The sequence below is a fragment of the Chiloscyllium plagiosum genome, unplaced genomic scaffold (assembly GCF_037043375.1).
Source record: "Chiloscyllium plagiosum isolate Xiang-an unplaced genomic scaffold, Cpla_swu_hap1 HiC_scaffold_3, whole genome shotgun sequence".
Taxonomy (NCBI): Eukaryota; Metazoa; Chordata; class Chondrichthyes; order Orectolobiformes; family Hemiscylliidae; genus Chiloscyllium; species Chiloscyllium plagiosum.
Window position 1 is genome coordinate 155,240,062 of NW_028270141.1, and position 24,339 is coordinate 155,264,400.

The 24,339-nt window shown below is 44.5% G+C and overlaps 1 protein-coding gene across 1 annotated transcript in view; it reads right to left on the reverse strand.

The window, feature by feature from the left end:
* Positions 1-24,339, reverse strand: part of LOC122540182 (dynein axonemal heavy chain 8-like) — a 1,370,012-nt gene that overhangs the window by 1,070,096 nt on the left and 275,577 nt on the right. Inside the window, exon 15 of the mRNA XM_087976825.1 lies at positions 13,782-13,901. Coding sequence (XP_087832951.1) covers positions 13,782-13,901 — 120 coding nt within the window. The remainder of the gene's footprint in view (positions 1-13,781; positions 13,902-24,339) is intronic.

Consider the following 24,339-nt stretch of genomic DNA (forward strand, 5'->3'; position numbering starts at 1 on the left):
CGGTGAAGAAGGCATATGGCGTACTGGCTTTTATTGGTAGAGGAATTGAGTTCCGGAGTCCTGAGATCATGCTGCAGTTGTATAAGACTCTGGTGCGGCTGCATCTGGAGTATTGTTTTGCAGTTTTGGTCGCCATACTATAGGAAGGATGTGGAGGCCCTGGAACGGGTGCAGAGGAGGTTTACCAGGATGTTGCCTGGTATGGTAGGAAGATCATATGAGGAAAGGCTGAGGCACTTGGGGTTGTTTTCATTGGAGAAAAGAAGGTTTAGGGGTGATAGAGGTGTACAAGATGATTAGGGGTTTAGATAGGGTTGACCGTGAGAACCTTTTTCCATGTATGGAGTCAGCTATTACGAGGGGGCATAGCTTTAAATTAAGGGGTGGTAGGTATAGGACAGATGTTAGGGGTAGGTTCTTTACTCAGCGAGTCGTGAGTTCATGGAATGCCCTGCCAATAGCAGTGGTGGACTCTCCCTCTTTATGGGCATTTAAGCGGGCATTGGATAGGCATATGGAGGATAGTGGGCTAGTGTAGGTTAGGTGGACTTGGATCGGCGCAACATCGAGCGCCAAAGGGCCTGTACTGTGCTGTATTCTTCTATGTTCTATGTGTGAGGTGCCATGTGTGAGGCTGTCTGTGTCCCATGTTCAGACTGATTCATTTCTGAGAAAGGGATTTACAGAACCTTTCATGGATTCTTGCAGTTTTTGAGCAAAATAAAATGTAATTCTGCAAGCACAAATCCACCCCATAAACTTGTATGTGTGTGTGTTTGTGAGGGGTATGAGTGTGTGTGAGAGAGTGTGAGTATGTGTATGTGTGTGAGTTTGAGCGCAAATGGGTACAAGTCTGTGAGAGAGTGAATGTGGTGGTATATGATCATCCAGAATTAAATTGAACCACAAAGTAGTTATTTAGATTTATAGTATTAATTGTTAGCTTGTAGTATTTTTGTTATTATATTATTAATTGTGTTAAATAAATAAATATTCTTAATATTATAAATATACTAAATCAATATTATCACTTATTACTATTAGGAGTCAACTCAGTGTAGTTGACACACTCCTAGAGTCAGGAGTGTGATGGAATACTCCCCATTTGCCTGGATGGGTGCAGCTGCGACAATACTCTAGAATCTTGACACCATCCAGGACAAAGCACCCCTCTTGATGGGCACCACCTCTACAAACATTCAATCATTCCACCACCAGCACTCATTAGCAGCAGTGTGTACTATCTGCAAGTGTACTGCAGAAATTTGCTAAAGGTCCTTGGACAGCACCTCCCAAACCCACGCCTACATCCATCTTGAAGGGCAAGGGCAGCAGGTACTTGGGAACACCACCACCTGCAAGTTCCCCTCCAAGCCACTCACCACGCCGACTTGGAAATTTTGACCCATTCCTTCACAATCGTTGGGTCAAAATACTGGAAATTCCTTCCTACTGGCATTGTGGGTCAACTGACAGTGATTCAAAAAGGCAGCTCACCACCAACTTCTCAAGGGCAAATAGGGATGGGCTCCCAATACTGGCCAGCCAGCAGTGCCGAAATCCCACAAATAAATTTTAAAAACTTGCAATTTCTTTGCTGGATGTAAGTGTTACAACATATTGTGTAGCGGGCGCAACATAGGTGTTCCACATCATAGTCATCTCTCCAATGTAGAGGAAAACCACATTATAAGCAGTGAATACAGTAGACTGACAGTAGATTGAGTGGAGATTGTGGGGAGGTGTTGGGAGTGGAGTAGGAATGGTGTCCCAGAGGAACGTTATAAATTTGATACATTATGGGTTTAAAAGTAATAAAGTGGTGGTAGTTACACTGACTATATCAATGGCTGATAAATCACCAGGGTGAAATGAGATGCATCCAAGAATACTGAGAGAAATAATGGTTGAAACTGGGAAGCACTGGCCATAATTTTTCACAGGTGTCAGAGGACTGGGAAATTGCACATGTTACATCTCAAAACAAAAAGCACAGAAGACGATGCAACTATCCTAACAATGACCAATCTGTCATTTTAACCTCATATGTTGGGACAGGTTAAAAATGATAATTTGGGAATAAACTAATAATCAATTGAGCAAATGCAGATTAAATAAGGAAAAGTGGCATGGATTTACTGAGGGCAAACTACATTTTATGAAATTGCTGAAACATTTTTGGTGAGGTAACAGAGAGGTAGACATGGGTAAAATTGTTGATGTAGTGTAGACAAACTTGCAAAGGTCATTCAATAAAGTGCCAGATAATATGTCTATGACCAAAGTTACAGTTGACAGAATTAAAAGTAGAAATTTGGGTATAAAATTGGCTAAATGAGAAGGAAAAAGACGTAATTAGCATTTATTTTGGACTGGAGGAAGGTTTACAATGGCAGGGATGAGTTTAAGATAAGAAGGCTTATAAATCGTGGACAAAGCCAACTAAATCTGAACATTTTTGATGACAAGGAATCATTTTATTAGAGCACCTATCATTCATTGTGAAACGCAAATGCGTTTTTCAATTTGGTTGAATTGTTGTGCTTTAAATGGGTAGAAATATTAGCTTTTTTATTTACCTTATATTATTGTCAAGACCATGGGCCAATGCATTTGTACAAAATCACAAAGTGACTTAAGCTACCTGTGCCACAAGCTTGCTATTTAGACAAAGGTAGATCAACAGGTAAACACATGGCTTGAGCGACAGAGTAGAAGGGATGGGTTTAGATTTTGGGGACATTGGGATCACTTTTGGGAAAAGAGAAATCTGTTTAGAAGAGGTGTACTTCACCTGGAAAGGGAACTAATCTCCTGGCTGAGAGATCAGGGTGACAGGACGCCAACTTGTGGATCGTTTCAAAGAACATTTCTAGGACACCGGCACTAACCACTCCCACTGCCCCATGGCTTGAACACTTCAATTTCCCCTCCTACTCCATCAAGGACATGCAGGTCCAGGACCTCCTCCATCGCCAAACCCAAACCACCTGACACCTGGAGGAAGAACACCTCATCTTCTGCCTTGGGATCTTGCAACCACATGGGATAAATGTGGATTTCACCAGGTTCCTCATTTCCACTCCCCCCACCTTATCCCAGTCCCAAGCTTTCAACTCAGCACTGCCCTCTTGACCTGTCCATCATCTTTCCTACCTATCTGTTCCACCCTCCTCTCCGAACTATCACTTTCTCCCCCACCTTCATCTACCTATCGCATTCTCAGCTACCTTCCCCCCAGCCACACTCCCTTCCCATTTATCTCTCAAACCCCTAGCCCACAAGCCTCATTCCTGATAAAGGGCTTATGCCCGAAACATCGATTCTCCTGCTCCTCTGATACTGCCTGGCCTGCTGTGCTTTTCCAGCACCACGCTCTCGACTCTGATCTCCAGCATCTGCAGTCCTCACTTTCTCCTGAGAGAGCAAATAGTCTAGTTGGGGTTTGCTCTAAACGTGTATGGCAGGGAGGGATTTGACTAATGCATCTGGTTTTGGAAGTACCAATAAGGGCAAAGAGTTAAGGTGGGAAGGGGAAGATTGTAGTGAAGCAAGGCTGGAGTGTGGACAGTGAACAAAGCGATGATTGCCTTCCAATGGGCAAGAAAGAGACAACAACATAGTTAAATTGTTTATATGTAAATGCAGTGAACAAAAATGGCAAACTGGAAACAGAAATTGCTGTACGGGAATATGGTATAGTAGTATTGAAAGAAATGTGGTTCAAGCCAGAACAGGTGGAATAGTGGAATTTGGGAGCTCTCTGTCACTGACACTTTAACAGATTATGAAGCACGGCGAGCTTTTTCTGAGGGTTTGGTTTAATTAGCAGAAGGGTTCACAGCCATGTCATAACAAAATAATCATAAATCCTGTCTCTCAGAATCCTCTCCAATAATTTGTCCAACACTGATGTAAGACTGACTGGTCTGTAATTCCCCAGATTATCCCTATTCCCTTTCTTGACAAGGCAATAACATTTGCCACCCTTCCAATCATATGGTACTACTCCAGTGGACAATGAGGATGCAAAGATCATCGCCAAAGGTGCAGCAATTTCCTCCCTCACTTCCCGTAGGAACCTTGGGTATATCCCGTCTGGCCCAGGGGACTTATTTATCCTTATGTTTTTCGAAATTTTCAGCACATCCTTCTTCTTAACATCAACCTGTTTGAGCATATCAACCGTTTCATGCTGTCCTCACAAACGACAGGGTTTCTCTCACTTGTGAAACAAAAGCAAAGTATTCATTAAGGACCTCTCCTACCTCCTCCAACTCCAGGTGCAAGTTCCCTCCACTATCCGTGATTGGCCCTACCCTCACTTTGGCCATCATCTTGTCCCTCACCTAAATGTAGAATGCCTTGAGGTTTTCCTTAATCCTACCCGCCCAGGCTTTTTCACGCCCCCTTCTAGCTCTACTAAATCCATTCTTCTGTTCCTTCCTGGCGACCTTTTAAACCTCTAGAACATTGTCTTATCTTTCACCTCCTGAACCTTAAATAAGCTTCCTTCTTCCTCTTGACAAGATGTTCCACATCTCTTGTCATCCAAGGTTCCTTCACCCTACCACCTTTCCTTTTTTATGGAAATCTGCAGAACAAGTAGGGATATGATAGTTGTTGATTTCAATTACCCTATGGTAGACTGGGAGAAAGGTAAAGTGTCGGGCACAGAACGGGAGAAATTCCTGCAACATATGCAGTAAAGCTTTCTGGAATACGACGGAGGGGGCTGTGCTCAATCTGATTGGAGGAAGTGAGGCAGGCCAACTGGAAAATATCAGAGTGGGAGAACATTTGGGAAATAACGATTATAACATTTAAGGTTCAATTAAGTTAGAAAAGGATTTTTTTTTAAAATCAGTCAATGATTAAAATCCCAAACTAGAAAAGGGAAGATTTTAGTAGTCTGAAAGCTGAACTGCAACACATTGACTGGAAGTGCATTTTGGTGGATAGAAAGTGGATTAAAAAATGAGAGAATTTCAAAAGAGAGACAAATAAGGTGCAAGCTAAGTGTATACCTATGAGAGATAAATAAAGTATATCCAAAGCTAGAGTACTCTGGATGACTAAGGATATTGATGAGAAAATATGGGGGAAAAATGAGGCATTTCAGAAGTACTGGAATAATAGCAGCAATAGAAATCAGAAAGTGTATTTCAAATACAGAGGAGAGGCTAAGGCTGGAATAAGGCAGACTAAGAGGAAACATGGTCAAATGTTCTTGAAACACATTATGAGCTAAAGCATAGTGAAGGATAGAGTGGGGCCAATAAGGAACAAGCATGGAATAAAGCAGTGATACAAAATTAATATTTTGTTTCTGTCTTTACAAATCATAACATGTTGAGAAGAGTTAGTTGCAAATGTGGATGTTGAACAACTGAGCAGTATAGGTGACAGATAAAGAAGAAATGCTACAAAAGCTGGCAGCACTCCAGGTAGGGAAGTTGCAAGGCCCAGATAGAATGGATCCTAGATTGCTGGGAGAGGTACGGGTGCCAGTGACAGAAATTTTCCAGGCCTCTCTGAACATTGGATTGGTCCCAGGAGACTGGAGGATTGCACATATGACACTGTTATTTAAGAAAGAGGCAAAGGATAATCCAGAAAACTACAGATCTGTAAGCGTGACATCAAATGTGGGAAAACTGATGTATGAGGTAAATATATATTTAGAGAAAATAAGTAAAGATCAGACAGTGAAAAGGGCTTAGCCAAGGGCAGCCCATGTCTGAAGTTTAATCGACTTTTTGAAAAGGTGATGCAAACAGTGGATGAGGGTAGAGCTGGCATGTTGTATATTTGGACTTGCTGAAAGCAATTGTGAAGGCAATGGTCGAGTGATATTATTAGAAGATCCAGAAACTCAGCTAACATTCTGGGCACTCAAATTGGAATTCCGCCATTGCAGATGTTGCAATTTGAACACAATACAAAATAATTGGGAATCTAGAATCTATTGAAGACGATGAAACGATTGTTAATTGTCAGAAAAACCCATCTGGCTCACCGATGTCATTCAGGGAAGGAAATCTACAATCCTTACTGGGTCTGGCCTGCATGTGATTCCAGACTCACAGCAATGTGGTTGATTCTCAACTGTCCTCTGAAATGGCCTTGCAAGCAACTCAGTACATTCAATTGCTATGAAGTATTAAGAAAGAAATTAAACCAAGTGGACCAACCAGAATTGACCTAGGCATGAGAATAGGCAACGGCAAAAACAGCCCTATTGACTCTGCAAAGTTCTTCTTATTAACTTTGTGGGCTAGTGTCAAAATTGGGAGAGCTCTCTCACAGACTAGTCAATTAAAAATATGACATAGTGTTATGAAGTTGAAGGTTTGTACTGCACCTTTAAGAGAGAGTGAATGCTATTCTGAACTGAGACATTACAAGCACTTGTGAAATGACAAGATAGCAGTCTCAGAGTGTACTGAAAAATTGGAAATATGTAACATTTGGCTGTGAAATGGAACCTGAGTTGGTTGCTGTTTTGACAACAATTTGAATTTAATAATCAAATTAAATTATGGCTCAGGATACTAAAAGTCAATCGAGTTTGAATTTATTGTTGTGCCAACATTGAACCAATGAGACGATCTGATGTTGGGGATATAAAAATGTATGCATTTTGAAAATTGGAGGCAGAGCAACTGCCATCGAGAGAGACACAAGAAATTAGGAAACACACTCTATTAAAGGTACCTTTTCATATGAAACATCTTCACAGTAAGAGGAAAGAAGATGTTCCACACTTATGAAGAATAAGAGAATGATCAGAGAGAGGGTAGGGTTGACCAGGGATAGTGGAGGGAACTTGTGCCTGGAGCCTGAAGAGGAAGGGGAGGGCCTAAATGAGCTTTTTGCTTCAATATTCACTTGAGAGGGACCTTATTGATACTGAGAACACCGAGCACAAGGTGAATAGGCTTAAACAGACTGATATTAAGAAAGAAGATGTGCTGGAAATTCTGGGAAACTATGATACTTCCCGAGGGCCAGACCAGATATATTCAAGGTTACTACGGGAAGCAAGGAATAAGATTGATGCACCTCTGGCAATGATCTTTGCATCCTCACTTTCCACGGGTGTAGTAGTGGATGATTGGAGGGAGGCGAATGTTGTTCCTCTGTTCAAGAAGGGGAATAGGGAAGTCCCTGGGAATTACAGACCAGTCAGTCTTACATCTATGGGAAGCAAGGTACTGGAAAGGATTCTGAGAGACAGGGTTTATGACTATTTGGAAAAACATAGTTTGATTAAAGATAGTCAGCATGGCTTTCTGAGGGGCAGGTCATGCATCACAAGCCTTATTGAGTACTTTGAGGATGTAACGAAACAAGTTGATGAATGTCAAGCAGTGGATGTGTTGTATATAGATTTCAGTAAGACATTTGATAAAATTCCTAATGGTAGGCTCATTCAGAAAATTAGAAGGTATGGGATGCATGGAAATTTGCTTGTCTGCATACAGAATTGGCTGGCTGAAAGAAGACAGCGAGTGGTAGTGGATGGAAAGTATTCCGCTTGGAGATCAGTGAACAATGTTATCCTACGGGGATTTGTTCTTGGGCCTCTACTCTTTGTAGTTTTCATAAATAACTTGGATGAAGAAGTAAAGGCTGGGTATGTAATTTTGCTTATGACATAAAAATTGGTTGTGTTACAGATAGTGTTGAGGGCTGTTGCAGACTACAACAAAACATTGACAGGATGCATAGCTGGGCTGAGAAGTGGCAGATAGAGTTGAACCTGGATAAATGTGAAGTGATTCATTTTGGAAGGTCGAATTTGAATGCTGAATACAGGGTAAAAGGATTTGACAAAGAATCAGTTAGACTCGAAACAGCAGCTCTTTTCTCTCCTTACAGATGCTGCCAGACCTACAGAGATTTTCCAGCATTTTCTCTTTTGGTTTCAGATTCCAGCATCCGCAGTAATTTGCCAGAGAAGTGATTGCTGGGTCTCTTGTCAAGATATTTGTATCATCGATAGTCACAGGTGAGGTGCCGGAAGACTGGAGGTTGGCAAACGTGGTGCCACTGTTTAAGAAAGGTGGTAAAGACAAGCCAGGGAACTATAGACTGGTGAGCCTGAAGTCGGTGGTGGGCAAGTTGTTGGAGGGAATCCTGAGGGACAGGATGTACATGTATTTGGAATGGCAAGGACTGATTCGGGATAGTCAACATAGCTTTGTGCATGGAAAATCATGTCTCACCATCTTGATTGAGTTTTTTGAAGAAGTAACAAAGAAGATTGATGAGGGCAGAGCAGTAGATGTGATCTGTGTGGACTTCAGTAAGGCGTTCGACAAGGTTCCCCATGGGAGACTGATTAGCAAGGTTAGATCTCACGGAATACAGGGATACAGAACTGGCTCAAAGGTAGAAGACAGAGGGTGGTGGTGGAGGGTTGTTTTTCAGACTGGAGGCCTGTGACCAGTGGAGTGCCACAAGGATCGGTGATGGGTCCTCTACTTTTCGTCATTTATATAAATGATTTAGATGTGAGCTTAAGAGATATAGTTAGTAAGTTTGCAGATGACACCAAAATTGGAGGTGTAGTGGACAGCGAAGAGGGTTACCTCAGATAACAACAGAATCTTGACCAGATGGGCCAATGGGCTGAGAAGTGGCAGATGGAATTTAATTCAGATAAATGCGAGGTACTGCATTTTGAGAAAGCAAATCTTAGCAGGACTTATACACTTAATGGTAAGGTCCTAGGGAGTGTTGCTGAACAAAGAGACCTTGGAGTGCAGGTTCATTGCTCCTTGAAAGTGGAGTCACAGGTAGATAGAATAGTGAAGAAGGCGTTTGGTATGCTTTCCTTTATTGGTCAGAGTATTGAGTACAGGAGTTGGAAGGTCATGTTGCTGCTGTATAGGATATTGGTTCGGCCACTGTTGGAATATTGCTTGCAATTCTGGTCTCCTTCCTATTGGAAAGGTGTTGTGAAACTTGAAAGGGTTCAGAAAAGATTTACAAGGATGCTGCCAGGGTTGGAGGATTTGAGCTATAGGTCGAGACTGAACAGGCTGGGGCTGTTTTACCTAGAGCGTCAGAGGCTGAGGGGTGACCTTATAGAGGTTTACAAATTATGTGGGACATGGATAGGATAAATAGGCAAAGTCTTTTCCCTGGCGTGGCGGAGTCCAGAACTAAAGGGCATAGGTTTAGGGTGAGAGGGGAAAGATATAAAAGAGACCTAAGAGGCAACTTTTTCATGCAGAGGGTGGTACTTGTATGGAATGAGCTGCCAGAGGATGTGGTGGAGGCTGGTACAATTGCAACATTTAAGAGGCATTTGGATGGGTATATGAATAGGAAGGGTTTAGAGGGATTTGGGCCAGGTGCTGGCAGGTGGGACTAGATTGGGTTGGGATGTCTGGTCGGCATGGATAGGTTGGACCGAAGGGTCTGTTTCCATGCTGTACATCTCTAAGACTCAGGTTTAAAGTGAGGGGCAGGAGGTTTATGGGGGATTGAGGAAAAGCTTTTATTCAGAAGGTGGTGATGGTCTAGAATGCACTGCTGGGAGGATGGTAGTTGCAAATTGCCTCACATATTTAAAAGGTACCTAGACGAGAACTTAGCACTTCATAATATTCAAGGCTATGGACCAAGTGCTGGTAAATGGGATTAGGTTGAAGGTCACATGCTTCTCACATGTTGGTATGAAGATAAAAGCTAGCATTCAAGAATTTAGGAGGGCATACAATATATGTAGCAAGTATTTAGGAGGGCACACGATATATTGCTCGCCGTTTTAAACAGATCTGAGTACAGGATTAAAGATGTCTTGCAGCAGCTACACAGACCCTGGAATATTGGTTAGTGTCTTGGTCTCCTTATCTAAGCAAGATATATCATACAGGAAGCTCATTGGATGTTCACCAGATTAATTTCTTGGATAGTAGGATTATCTCTTGAAACATATTCATGAAGATAGGCTCTTAATCCTCAGACATATGAAGAATGAGAGGTGATCTCATTGGAATTTACAAGGTTTGTCCGGACATAATGGGATGGATATAGATATGACGTTTCCACCTAGTTGGTGTATCTAGAATCACAGGGCACAGCTCCAGAATAAGAGTTATTTAAAACAGAGCTAAGGAGGAATTTCTTCTTTTGGAGAGTGGTGAATCCTTGGAATTTTCCAGAGGGCTGCGGAAGGTCATCATTGAGTAAGTTCGAGGTTGAAATTGACATGTTTCTGGAGGTTAGTAATATTAAGAGGTGTGAAGACAGTATGAAAAAAATGGCATTGAGATGTTATGTTTTAGAATGGCTGGGTAGGCTTGATAATCTGAAAGGCCTACTTTTGTTCCTATGATCTTGTGAATTAGTTGAAGATGCACAATCCTTTATATGGACTACCGTGTAAAATTGCCAGCATATCTGAGAAGAACAGACCACAATGGTCATCACTGAATTCTCATCGCAGTCCTATTGCTGGTAGAGGAGTAGCCAGATCCGTAATCTGTAAAGCTCCTCATTTGAGTTGGTGATTTGTATCCAACTCCCCTCTGCCAGATTTGGGCCTCTCCTTCCTGTGGTTAGCAATCTTATCCAGCAAATGGACAAAGAGGATTCAATGTGATGGCATTAGCGTTTTATGAGCATTCATGGCCATATCAGATCCTGAGCCCTCCACAGCAACTAATCACGGACACAGTTTCCAGGAAATATTAAAACAGTGACAGAAAAAAATTAGCTGCCAGACATTCAGTACACATCTTTCACCTGATGCTGAGGTTTGCAGGTAATTGCCCTATGATACATCTGTGTAGTTAGAATGAGTGATACCCTTATGAACGTGAGTTTACAGGGAGAAGATGATGCTACTTAGACTTTCAGAGATTGTTTATCTTATACTTGCATTGGATCCAAGTATTTGTGCAAGCAACTGGAACTGATCTGCCATTCAGGTTTCTCCTGGACATACAATTCTAATAGAAAAGCCCCATGTTATCATCCCTGGGTTGAGGACCTTTCTTCTTTCCTGGAGCATAATCTACAGCAAGGTTTCATTAATCTTGAGGCCAGTGTTTGTGCTCTGAATGGGGATGACTAAAATAGGCTTCAGCGATGTTGCCGAGCTGTATTGAGTGAAGACCTATCCATATGGCCTTTAAAACCTCACCCAGTAGGGTGAGAACTTCCCGGCTGCCTGATCCATATGACGTTTTGTTCAACTTGCGCAACAATCTGCATGCATGTGTAATGAACTAAAAAGCAGTTGATCCTGTGAGGAAATGCACTCAAGACAATGCTGGAAGTGACAATTACTAACATACCTGACACAATATTTAACTTCAAAATCTCAACCAGGATTATTGTCCCAAGTCCAAGGAAGAGTAATATTGGATATAAAACATTGTTATTTATTTCTCCACAGATAAACGTGCATATGATATGTTGTTTCCAGAAGTTTCTACTTTATTGTTATAAACCATTTTAAAATTTGCAACAATCCAATATATTCCTGATCTATTTCATGTGGTGCTAAACAACAAACATTTATGCCTGTCATAGTGTGAGTATGAACTCTCAAACTGAGGAGGATAGCAATTAGCATGCTCTACTTTTCCAGGAAAGCTAAGTTTCCAAAGGCAGCATCTGTTTTCAGGCTATAAAGGAGAAAGTGAGGTCTGCAGACGCTGGAGATCAAAGCTGAAACTTTATTGCTGGAACAGCACAGCAGGTCAGGCAGCATCTAGGGAACAGAAGATTCGACGTTTCGGGCACATGCCCTTCTTCAGGAATGAGCAGAGAGTGTTCAGCAGGAGAAGATAAAAGGTAGGGAGGAGGGACTTGGAGGAGGGGCGTTGGAAATGGTGGAAAGAGGTCAAGGTGAGGGTGATAGGTCGGAGTAGGGTGGAGGCGGAGAGGTCAAGAAGAAGACTGCAGGTCAGGAAGGCGGTGCCGGGCTGGAGGGATTCGGCTGAGACAAGGTGGGGGGAGGGGGGATGAAGAAACTGGTGAAGTCCAAGTTCATCCCCTGTGTTTGGAGGGTTCCCAGTCGGAAGATAAGACGCTCCTCCTCCGACCGTCGCGTTGTTGTGGTTTGGCGGTGGATGAGTCCAATGACCTGCATATCCTCGGTGGAGTGGGAGGGGGAGTTGAAATGCTGTGCTACAGGGTGATTGGGTTGGTTCGTCCGGGTGGCCCAGAGGTGCTCTCTGAATCGCTCCGCAAGTAGGCGGCCTGTCTCCCCAATATAGAGGAGGCCACACCGGCTGCAGCGGATGCAGTAGATAATGTGGGTGGAGGTGCAGGTGAATCTGTGGCGGATATGGAAGTTTCCTTTGGGGCCTTGGAGAGAAGTGAGGGGGGAGGTGTGGGCGCAAGTGTTGCACCTCCTGCGGTTGCAAGGGAAGGTGCCGGGAGTGGAGGTTGGGTTGGTGGGGGGTATGGATCTGACACCTCCTCCCACCCCGCCCCCTGTACTACACCTCCTCCCACCCCGCCCCCTGTACTACACCTCCTCCCACCCCGCCCCCTGTAAAAACGCCATCCCATTCTCCCAATTCCTTCGTCTCCGCCGCATCTGCTCCCAGGAGGACCAGTTCAAAATACGCACAACACAGATGGCCTCCTTCTTCAAGGACCGCAATTTCCCCCCCGACGTGATCGACGATGCCCTCCACCGCATCTCCTCCACTTCCCGCTCCTCCGCCCTTGAGCCCCGCCCCTCCAACCGCCACCAGGACAGAACCCCACTGGTCCTCACCTACCACCCCACCAATCTCCATGTACAGCGCATCATCCGCCGTCACTTCCGCCACCTCCAAACGGACCCCACCACCAAGGATATATTTCCCTCCCCTCCTCTATCAGCTTTCCGTAGAGACCACTCCCTCCGCGACTCCCTTGTCAGATCCATACCCCCCACCAACCCAACCTCCACTCCCGGCACCTTCCCTTGCAACCGCAGGAGGTGCAACACTTGCGCCCACACCTCCCCCCTCACTTCTCTCCAAGGCCCCAAAGGAAACTTCCATATCCGCCACAGATTCACCTGCACCTCCACCCACATTATCTACTGCATCCGCTGCAGCCGGTGTGGCCTCCTCTATATTGGGGAGACAGGCCGCCTACTTGCGGAGCGATTCAGAGAGCACCTCTGGGCCACCCGGACGAACCAACCCAATCACCCTGTAGCACAGCATTTCAACTCCCCCTCCCACTCCACCGAGGATATGCAGGTCATTGGACTCATCCACCACCAAACCACAACAACGCGACGGTCGGAGGAGGAGCGTCTTATCTTCCGACTGGGAACCCTCCAACCACAGGGGATGAACTTGGACTTCACCAGTTTCTTCATCCCCCCTCCCCCCACCTTGTCTCAGCCGAATCCCTCCAGCCCGGCACCGCCTTCCTGACCTGCAGTCTTCTTCTTGACCTCTCCGCCTCCACCCTACTCCGACCTATCACCCTCACCTTGACCTCTTTCCACCTATCACATTTCCAACGCCCCTCCTCCAAGTCCCTCCTCCCTACCTTTTATCTTCTCCTGCTGAACACTCTCTGCTCATTCCTGAAGAAGGGCATGTGCCCGAAACGTCGAATCTTCTGTTCCCTAGATGCTGCCTGACCTGCTGAGCTGTTCCAGCAATAAAGTTTCAGCTTTCAGGCTATAAAACCTTGCTGGAACAATTGCATAAACCTTAGCTCTGTTTCAGGAATGATTTGATTCCTGGCTGTTACATATGTATAAATTAACTGTTATTTAACAATTTCACAATAAAATTACTTACATAGAAATAGTCAATGGGCTCATGAATGCGTGTGAAGAGCTGTCTCACCCATAATATCTTTCCAGCTACAGGAGGCATGTTTCTTGCAAGTGGTGGGTCCTCTTTATGAATTTGATAGTGCTGGAAACAGAAGTAGGAACTAAATTAGCGAGAAAAACACTGGCTAATTCAGCAGAAAAGGATATGTTTTGCATATTGTATCAGTAAAGATCAAGTGCAAGAAGGTCAGCATAGTTGTTTTGTCAGATTTTTTTTTTGTCAGATCTTCTACATTTTAAAAGAACAAAATTAAACTATGGAGAAGTTAACTTAATGCTGCCAGTTCGAAAGCTAATAGAATTCTTACTCAAAGATGTAACAGAAAAATATCTAGGAGCTGAAAATACAATATAATCAGCATGGAATTCAAAAGTAGAAGGTGTACTTAATAATTCTTTTTGGATTCTTTAGATAAGCAATAGTCGACACGAGTAATCAAATAGATTAAATACAGTTGGATTTTAAAAGAGAACTAAACTTCTGCAGAACCTTAGATTATGTTTACAAATCTTGCAAACAGCTCTGATTTGACAGGAAAAATAATAAAAACACTGACACTTCCTTAATGTACTTAGAGAATGTCGGGAATCACTGACTAAAACAGAATTTATTGCAAGTGAAAATTCCATGAAAAAGTGGTTATGAAAAGTTCTGAAATGTTGTAGTCCTCTTAATGCAGACAGATTCACAATTCTGAAAAATGTGTTGCTGGAAAAGCGCAGGTCAGGCAGCATCCAAGGGGCAGCAGAATCGACGTTTCGGGCATAAGCACTTCTTCAATAATGAGGAAGGTGTGCCAAGCAAGCTAAGATAAAAGGTAGGGAGGAGGGACTTGAGGGAGGGGCATTGGGAATGCGATAGGTGGAAGGAGGTTAAGGTGAGGGTGATAGGCCGGAGAAGGGGTGGGGGCAGAGAGGTCAGGAAGAAGATTGCAGGTCAAGAAGGCGGTGCTGAGTCTGAGGGTTGGGACTGAGATAAAGTGGGGGGAGGGGAAATGAGGAAACTGGAGAAATCTGAGTTCATCCCTTGTGGTTGGAGGGTTCCTAGGCGGAAGATGAGACGCTCTCCTCCAGGCGTCGTGTTGCCATGGTCTGGCGATGGAGGAGGCCAAGGACCTGCATGTCCTTGGTGGAATGGGAGGGGGAGTTCAAGTGTTCCGCCATGGGGCGGTTAGGTTGGTTGGTGCGGGTGTCCCAGAGGTGTTCTCTGAAACGTTCCGCAAGTAGGCGGCCTGTCTCCCCAATGTAGGGAGGCCACATCGGGTGCAGCGGATGCAGTAAATGATGTGTGTGGAGGTGCAGGTGAATTTGTGATGGATATGGAAGGATTCCTTGGGGCCTTGGAGGGAAGTGAGGGGGGAGATGTGGGCGCAAGTTTTGCATTTCTTTCGGTTGCAGAGGAAGGTGCCAGGAGTGGAGGTTGGGTTGGTGGGGGGTGTGGACCTGACGAGGGAGTCACAGAGGGAGTGGTCTTTCCGGAATGCAGATAGGGGAGGGGAGGGAAATACATCCTTGGTGGTGGGGTCTGTTTGGAGGTGGCGGAAATGACGGAGGATGATACGATGTATCTGGAGGTTGGTGGGGTGGTAGGTGAGGACCATTGGGGTTCTGTCCTGGTGGCGATTGGAGGGGCGGGGTTCAAGGGCGGAGGAGCGGGAAGTGGAGGAGATGCGGTGGAGAGATCTTGCGGTCTTTGAAGAAGGAGGCCATCTGGGTTGTTCGGTATTGGAATTGGTCCTCCTGGGAGCAGATGCGGCGGAGGCGAAAGAATTGGGAATATGGGATGGCGTTTTTACAGGGGGCAGGGTGGGAGGAGGTGTAGTCTAGGTAGCTGTCGGTTTATGGTAAATGTATCGCATTCCCAACGCCCCTCCCCCCAAGTCCCTCCTCCCTACCTTTTATCTTACACCTTGGTACACCTTCCTCATTCCTGAAGAAGGGCTTATGTCCAAAATGCCGATTCTCCTGCTCCTTGGATGCTGCCTGACCTGCTGCGCTTTTCCAGCAACACAGTTTTCAGCTCTGATCTCCAGCATCTGCAGTTCTCACTTTCTCCTAGATTCACAATTCTGTCGGGTGAGAAACTCCAGGGTTTTGACTCAGTAATGGTGAAGGAATAGTAACATATTTCCAAGTCAGGATGGTGAGTGGATTTGAGAAGAACTTGCAGGTGATATTCCCATTTATTTGCTGCCTTGTCTACGTAGATGGTAGTGATGGACAGTTTGGAAGATGCGGCCTAAAGAGCCTTAGTGAAATTCTGCAATACATCTTGTGGATGGAACACACTGCAGACACTAAGTGACTATGCTGGAGGAGTGAATGTTTGAGGATATGATGCCAATCATGCAGGTTGCTTGATAGAAATATAGATAGAAATACAATCGAGGAGGAGCAGACCATTCGGCTCATTAAGCCTGCTCTGCCATCTAATATGTGAATGGCTGATCCCACATCTCAATGCTATATTCTTGTTTTCTCCCCATAGGCCTTGATGCCTTTAAAATCTAAAATATCATCTTTCACTTTCTTGAATATAGTAAGTGTCTTGTCCTGGATGGTGTCAAGGCCAAGAGTGTGATGCCGGAAAAGTACAGCTGGTCAGGCAGCATCCGAGGAGCAGGAGAATCGATGTTTTGGGCATAAGCCCTTCATCAGGAATGACCAGCTGTGCTTTTCCAGCACCACACTCTCAACTCTGATCTCCAAAATCTGCAGACCTCACTTTCTCTTGGATGGTGTCAAACTTCAGGATGTTGATAGTGGAGGATTCAGCGATGGCAATGCCATTGAATGTCAAGGCATGATGGTTATATTCTCTCATAGATCACAGAATCCCTACATTGAGGAAAGAGGTCATTCAGCCCATCAAGTCTTCACCAATCCTTCAAAAAGCATACCACTGTATCCCCATTACCTTGCATTTACCATAGCTAATCTATATAACCATCACATCTTTGGACTGTGGGAGGAAACAGAAGCACCCAGAAGAAATCCATGCAGACACAGGGAGAACATGCTAATTGCACACAGACAGACTCCAAGGCTGGAATCAAACTTGGGTTCCTGGCACTGACAAGTATCAGTGCTAACCACTGAGCCACCATACCGCAGATAGTCATTGCCTTGCATTAATTGTGCAAATGTGACTTGCCACATGTCAGCCCAAGCCAGGTTGTCCGAGTCTTGCTATATTTGGGCTTGAACTGCTTCAGTATCTGAGGAGTCACAAATGGTTAAAGTATTCTGAAGCCTTTCCCCATTTAGAAATAGTCCATGCCATTATTTTTCCTACCAAAGTGCACTACCTCACACTTTACCACATTGTATTCCATCTGCCACTTCTTTGCCCACTTGCCTTGTCTGTCCAAGTGATTTTGTCACATCCTGCACATTACCTGTCCCTTCCCTTATCTTTGTGCCATCTGCAAACCGAGCAACAACACTCTCAGTTCCTTTGTCGAGATCATTAATCTATAACGTGAATAGTTGTGGTCCCAACACTGACTCCACTGGTTAGCACTGCTGCCTCACAGCACCGGGGACCCGGGTTCAATTCCAGCCTTGGGCAACTGTCTGTATGGAGTTTGCACATTCACCCTGCGTCTGTGATGCTCCAGTTTCCTCCCATAATCCAAAATGTGCAGGTTTTGTGAACTGGCCATGCTAAATTGCCCATAGTGTTCGGAGATGTGCATTAGTCAGGGGTAAATGTAGAGTAGTAGGGGAATGGGTCTGGGTTGGTTACTCTTCGGAGGGTCGGTGTGGACTTGTTGGGCCAAATGGCCAGTTTCCACACTGTGAGAATTCTATGAACTCCATTAGTCATTGGTTAGCATTCTGAAAAAGACCCCTTTATGCCCAATCTCTGCCATTCAGCCAATCCTCTATCCTTGCCAGTAGCTTACTCCTGACACCATGGGCTCTTATTTGATTTAGCAGCCGCCTGTGCAACATCTTGTCAAAAGCCTTCTGGACATCCAAATTTATCATCCACACTGGCTCTCCTTTGTCTAACTTGCACATTACCTCCTCAAAGTATTCTAACAGATTTGATGGGAATGACATCTCATTGACAAAGCTGTGCTGACCCCACCTTATTTTACCATGGACTTCAAAGTACTCCTCAAGCTCATGGTTAATAACTCTTTAAAATCTTACAAATGACCAAGGTTAGGCTAACTGGCCTGTAGATTTTTGTCTTCTGCCTCCCTCCCTTCTGAAAAAGTATGTTACAACAACCAATTGCCAGTCCTCTGGAATGCTCCCTGACTCTAGTGATTCCTGAAAATCACCACTAATGTCTCTAAAATCTCCTCAATTGTCTGCTTCAGAACTCTGGAATATAGTCCATTTGGTCCAGGTGACTATTCTGCCCTCAAAGCCTTCAGCTTTCCAAGCAGCTTGTCCTTAGTGATGGCTACTACACTCACCCCTGCCCTCTGACTCTCTTGAAGTTCTGGTATGCTGCTGATGTCTTCCACTATGAAAACTAATGCAAAATACCTATTCAATTCCTCTGCTACTTCTTTGTTCCCCATTACTATTACTCCAGCTTCATCATCCAGTAATCCAATATCTATTCTTGCCTTTGTCTTACCTTTTAGATGTCTAAAACAACTCTTGCAATCTCCTTTTATATTACTAGCTAGCATACTCTCTTTTTCATCTTTTCCCCCCTTAATCTTAATCACATTGTGTGCTTTTCCTTTAGCTTTTATGCTGTCCCTGACTTTCCTTGTCAGCCATGGTTGCCTTAGTTTCTTCTTCCTTGGGGTGAATTTCTGCTGTGCCTCCTAAATTCCCCTGAAAAACTCCTGCCATTGCTACCCCACCGTCTTCCCTGCTAGGCTCCCCATCTAATCAACCCTGGGAATTTCCTCCTTCATATCTTTTCAGTTACCATCATTCAATTGCAATAGGGTTATATCGGAATCAAGCTTCCCTCTCTTAAACTGCAGACTAAGTTCTATCATATTATGTTCGCTGTCTACAAGGAGTTTCTTCACCTTCAGTTCCCCAAACAAGTCTGCCTCATTACACATCACCAAATCCAGAATTGCTTGTTTCCTAGTGGGCTCTACTACGATCTGCTCCAGAAAACCATCTCATAGATTCCACAAATTCCTTTTGTTGAGGTCTGATACAAACCCGTTTTCTCAGTTCACCAGGATATTGAAGTCTCCATGATGATTGCAATGATGCCTTTTCTACGTTCTGATTTATTTTCTTCTCCACGTCCTGAATATTGCTACCAGGCTTGTATACAATAAGCCTGTTAGCAGTAGTTGTATAATCCCATCAGGGTCTTTTTTTCCCTTTGTAGGTCCTCAAATCTACCCACACAGAATTCTACTAGAACAAAACCGGAAGAACTACGGATGCTAGAAATCTGAAACAATAACAGAAATTGGTGGAAGACCTCAGCAGGTCTGGCAGCATCAGTGGGGAAAAATCTCGTGATCCTTTCTCAGACCCTTTTTTGTCAGACAGATTCCACATCTTTTGAATTTTCATGGAACTGAACCCATCTCTTCATATTTCATATACAGAGAGATGGTCATACCACATGCTAAAACTCCACAGGCAGGAAGGAAATGGCTGTTTAGATCAGGATGGAGCTGGAAAAGAACAGCAGTTCAGGCAGCATCTGAGGAGCAGGAAAATCGACGTTTCGGGCAAAAGCCCTTCATCAGGAATAGAGGCAGGAAGCCTCCAGGGTGGAGAGATAAATGGAGGGCGGGGGGGTTGGGGAGAAGGTAGCAAAGAGTACAATAGGTGAATGGAGGTGGGGTTGGAGGTGACAGGTCAGAGGGGAGGGTGGAGTGGGTGGTGGGAAGGAAGATTGGCAGGTAGGACAGGTCATGAGGACATAACTGAGCTGAAAGTTTGGAACTGAGGTAAGGTGGGGGAAGGGGAAATGAGGAAACTGGTGAAGTCCACATTGATGCCCTGGGGTTGAAGTGTTCAAAGGCAGAAGATGAGGCGTTCTTCCTCCAGGCGTCGGGTGAAGGGGTCCCGGAGGTGTTCCCTTAAGCGCTCTGTGAGGAGGCGTCCAGTCTTCCCAGTGTACAGGAGACCGCATTGGGAGCAACAGACACAATAAACAATGTTGGTGGATGTGCAGGTGAAACATTGATGGATGTGGAAGGCTCCTTTGGGGCCTTGAATGATGGTGAGGGAGGAGGTGTGGGCGCAGGCTTTGCAATTCCTGCAGTGGCAGGGGAGGGTGCCAGGATGCACCAATCAACCTCACCGCCCTGTGGCCCAACATTTCAACTCCCCCTCCCACTCTGCCGAGGACATGCAGATCCTGGGCCTCCTCCACCGCCGCTCCCTCACCACCCGACACCTGAAGGAAAAATGCCTCATCTTCCGCCTTGGAATACTTCAACGGCCGGGCATTAATGTGGACTTCACCAGTTTCCTCATTTCCCCTCTCCTCACCTTACCTCAGTTCCAACCTTCCAGCTCAGCACTGTCCTCATGACCTGTCCTACCTGTCAATCTAGGTAAAAACAATGACTGCAGATGCTGGAAACCAGAGCCTAGATTAGAGAGGTGCTGGAAAAGCATAGCAGTTCAGGCAGCATCCAAGGAGCAGTAAAATCGACATTTCGGGCAAAAGCCCTTCATCAGGAATACAGGCAGAGAGCCTGAATTGTGGAGAGATAAGTGAGCGGAGGGTGGGGGTGGGGAGAAAGTAGCATAGAGTACAATAGGAGAGTGGGGGAGGGGATGAAGGTGATAGGTCGGGGGGGGGAGGGTGGAGTGGATAGGTGGAAAAGAAGATAGACAAGTAGGACAAGACATGGAGACAGTGCTGAGCTGGAAGTTTGGAACTGGGGTGAGGTGGGGGAAGGGGAAATGAGGAAACTGTTGAAGTCCACATTGATGCCACTCACCCACCCTCCTCTCCTCCCTTCAGGCTCTCTGCCTGTATTCCTGATGAAGGGCTTTTGCCCGAAACGTCAATCTTACTGCTCCCTGGATGCTGCCTGAACTACTGTGCTTTTCCAGCACCTCTCTAATCTACCTGTCAATCTCCCTTCCCAGCTATCCACTCCACCCTCCTCTCTGACCTATCACCTCCATCCCCACCCCCATTCACCTACTGTAATCTTTGCTACCGTCCCCCACCCTCGTCTCTGATCTATCATCTCCATCCTCACCCCCAGTCACCTATTGTACTCTTTGCTACCTTCTGCCTCCCCCCTCCATTTATCTCTCCTCCCTGAAGGCTTCCTGCCTCTATTCCTGATGAAGGGCTTTTGCCCGAAACATCGATTTTCCTGCTCCTCGGATGCTGCCTGACCTGCTGTGCTTTTCCAGCACCACTCTGATCTAAACTCTGGTTTCCAGCATCTGCAGTCCTCATTTTTGCCTAGGAAGGAAATAGCTGGCCATTAGGCAGAGCAATGGGAAGAGGAAGACAGCGCAGGAATCCCTTGTGACTATTCAACTGCAAAACAGACATACCACTTCGGATACTGTTGAGGGAAATGGCCTCACAGGGGAAATCACCAATAGAATACTCTAGAGTAGAGCAGAGTTGAGTAGAGAAAGTTTATTTGTCATTTCTACTATATACAGCTGCTACAATAAAAACAAAACAGCATTCCTCCAGGACCAAGGTGCTGTATGAACACAGACTATATAAGAATACAGTCATACACATGGTAGCATAAAGTGCATAGAGAAGTGCAAAGCATGCAAGACAGCACAGTAATTCCTGACAAGACGAGACAATAGGTACAGTGGTGGACAAATTACAATGTAACAATGAATGATCATTAATAAAACATTGTTTTATAAGCAATTCAAAAAGTCGTCCGAAAATTGCAAATGGAATAGAGTGTGATTATACTGTGTTAAGGAGCCTGATGACTTGGGGGCAGAAACTATTGCACTGTCTGGCCATGAGAGACTGAATGTTCTAGTATCTTCTGCCAGATGGCAGGAGGGAGAAGAATTTGAATGAAGGATGTGTGGAGTCACCCACAATGTCGTTAGCCTTGCAAATGCAGCATGTGGAGTAAATGTCTGTAATGGAGGGAAGAGAGACCCCAATGATGTTCTCAGCTGTCCTCACTATCCATTATAGGGTCTTATGATCTGAGACGGTGCAATTCCCAAACCAGGCAGTGATGCAGCTGCTCAGGGTACTCTCAATTAATCCTCTGCAGAGTGTGATGAGGATGGGGAATGGAAGATGGGCTTTCCTCAACCGACAACAGGAAGCAGAGATGCTGCTGGGCTTTCTTGGCTATGGAACTGGTGTTGAAGGACCAGGTGATATTCTCCGCCAGGTGGACACTAATAAAATTCAGGCTTTTAATAATCTCCACAGGGGAGCCATCAATGTCCAGCAGAGTGATCGCTCTGTGCCTTCCTGAAGCCAACAACCATCTCTTTAGTTCAACAGCCACATATATTGGATAAAGTTGGCTCTGCTGCACAACGGAGTAGCAGAAATTATTGGGATGCAATAGTTATGGTGTATTCAATTGTAAAGTGAATAGATTTGTATTTCTGTGGTCACAAATGAAACAAATGGATGGTATGTTGCCTCCCTGGTGATTGGGTCAAGGATGTTTCAGAGCAGCTGGAGGATATTCTGGTAGTAGTGGTGGCGATGATGAACAGCCAGCAGTCATGGTACAATAAGGGGTGAGGTACCAAAGGCAAAATAAAGGGTGTTAGGAAGTAGGTTAAAATGTAGGACCTCAAAAGTAGGATCTCGTGCTAGTCAGAGTAGAAATAACAGGATATATTAGATGAAAATGTGCTTGACAATATGATAAAGAGGGAAGATTTCAGATTCCAAGTTCTGGAGAAGATGAGACCAGTACAAACTAGATCAGTTTCACCTGGGCAGGATGAGAACTGACGTCCAGAGGGAGTATTTACTGGATCGTTTAGGGAGAGTTTAAACTAAAATTGCAGGGGGTTGAGTCAGAAGAAGAGGAGCCAAGAACAACCACAAAAGACAGAAAGGGGAATATGAAAAATGATAGGCAGAGGAATTAAGAGCCAGGATCAAACAAGGCTACAGTGAAAAATTAGGGTTAAGAGACAAGTAATGTTAAGAATACAAGTCTCAAGGCTTTGTGTCTTATTGTGCAACATATTCGCAATAAAGTGGATGAATTAATTGCACAAATACATGAAAGATGACCACCAATGTCCAAGAAGTTGTGGATGAATTGGTAGTTATCTCTCATGATTCTTTAGACTCTGTAACAGTTTGTATGGATTACAGGGTAGCTAATGTAAACCTCATTATTTAAATTAAAAGGAGGCAAAGAGAAGATCGGTAATTATAGACCAATTAGCCTGACATCAGTCATGGGGTAAATAGTGAAGTTCATCATAAAAGTCCATTAATAGCAGTGCACTTGGGAAAATGTGACAGGATCTCCACAGAGTCGATATAGATTTAGAGAAGTGAAATCAAGTTGACAAATCTCGTGGAATTCCTCGAGAATGTAACTCAGAGATTTGAAGAGGGCGAGTTTATTTGTACATCCAGTTCACTCTAGCTGAACCTAACCTTATTTTATTTTAATTCCTGTTATTTAGGTTAAAAATCACATGACACTGGTTCATAGTCCAGCGAGTTTATTTGAAAACATTAACTTTCAGAGTGCTGTTCCTTTATCAGGTGCTAGTGAGAGAGGAAGACCTTAAACAGAGAATTTGTAATGAAAAACAATCAAAGGGTCATACAACCCATGCAAACAAATTGAGCACATCTAACATGGGTCTTAAATCTTTAATCAGCAAGAATGGACATGCAGGTTTCAATTGATTAATATGCAAATCCCAGATTTGTTTTCAAGTCACTGCCCCGAGATAACTTAAGGTGTTATCAATATAAAGGAGGTGACATCTTGGGTCAGACAATGTATTTTAGGCATGAGGTCTTTTTTGGAGTCTGTCTGTGTCTTAACCTGGAGTTGGATTGGTTTTATTTCCAAAATAGGATCTTAAAAAATGCCACATTGACCAACTGTCTACAAATTGCGTGCCTTTTGAATAAAATAGAATGTATTTGCAAACACAAATTTGCAAACACAAACACAGATTTATATGTGCGAGTGTGCATGTTTGTGTGGGCGGGGAGAGAGAGAGAATATGCGTTTGAGAGAGTGGGTGCAAGTATGAGGGAGTCTATGCATCTGAGAGTGTGCATGTGCATGCGCGCATGTGTGTATGCAACACTGCATGTTTAATAGAGTGTGTGTGCAAGTGTGAGGGATGAGATGCATCTGAGAGTGTGTGTATATGAGAATGTGGGTGTGTATGAGAGAAGGTCTGTGAGAGTGTCTGTATGCTTGTGTGAGAGTGTGTGTGTGCGCGTTTACGTGTGAATGTATAGTTTGGTGGGGTCAGCTGTAGTGTGATATGAACCCAAGGTCCTGGTGGAGGCCATCCTCATGGGTAATGAACTTAACTATCAGCCTCTGCTCAGCAACTCTGCATTGTTGTGTATCACAAACTCTGCCTTGGAGGTCATT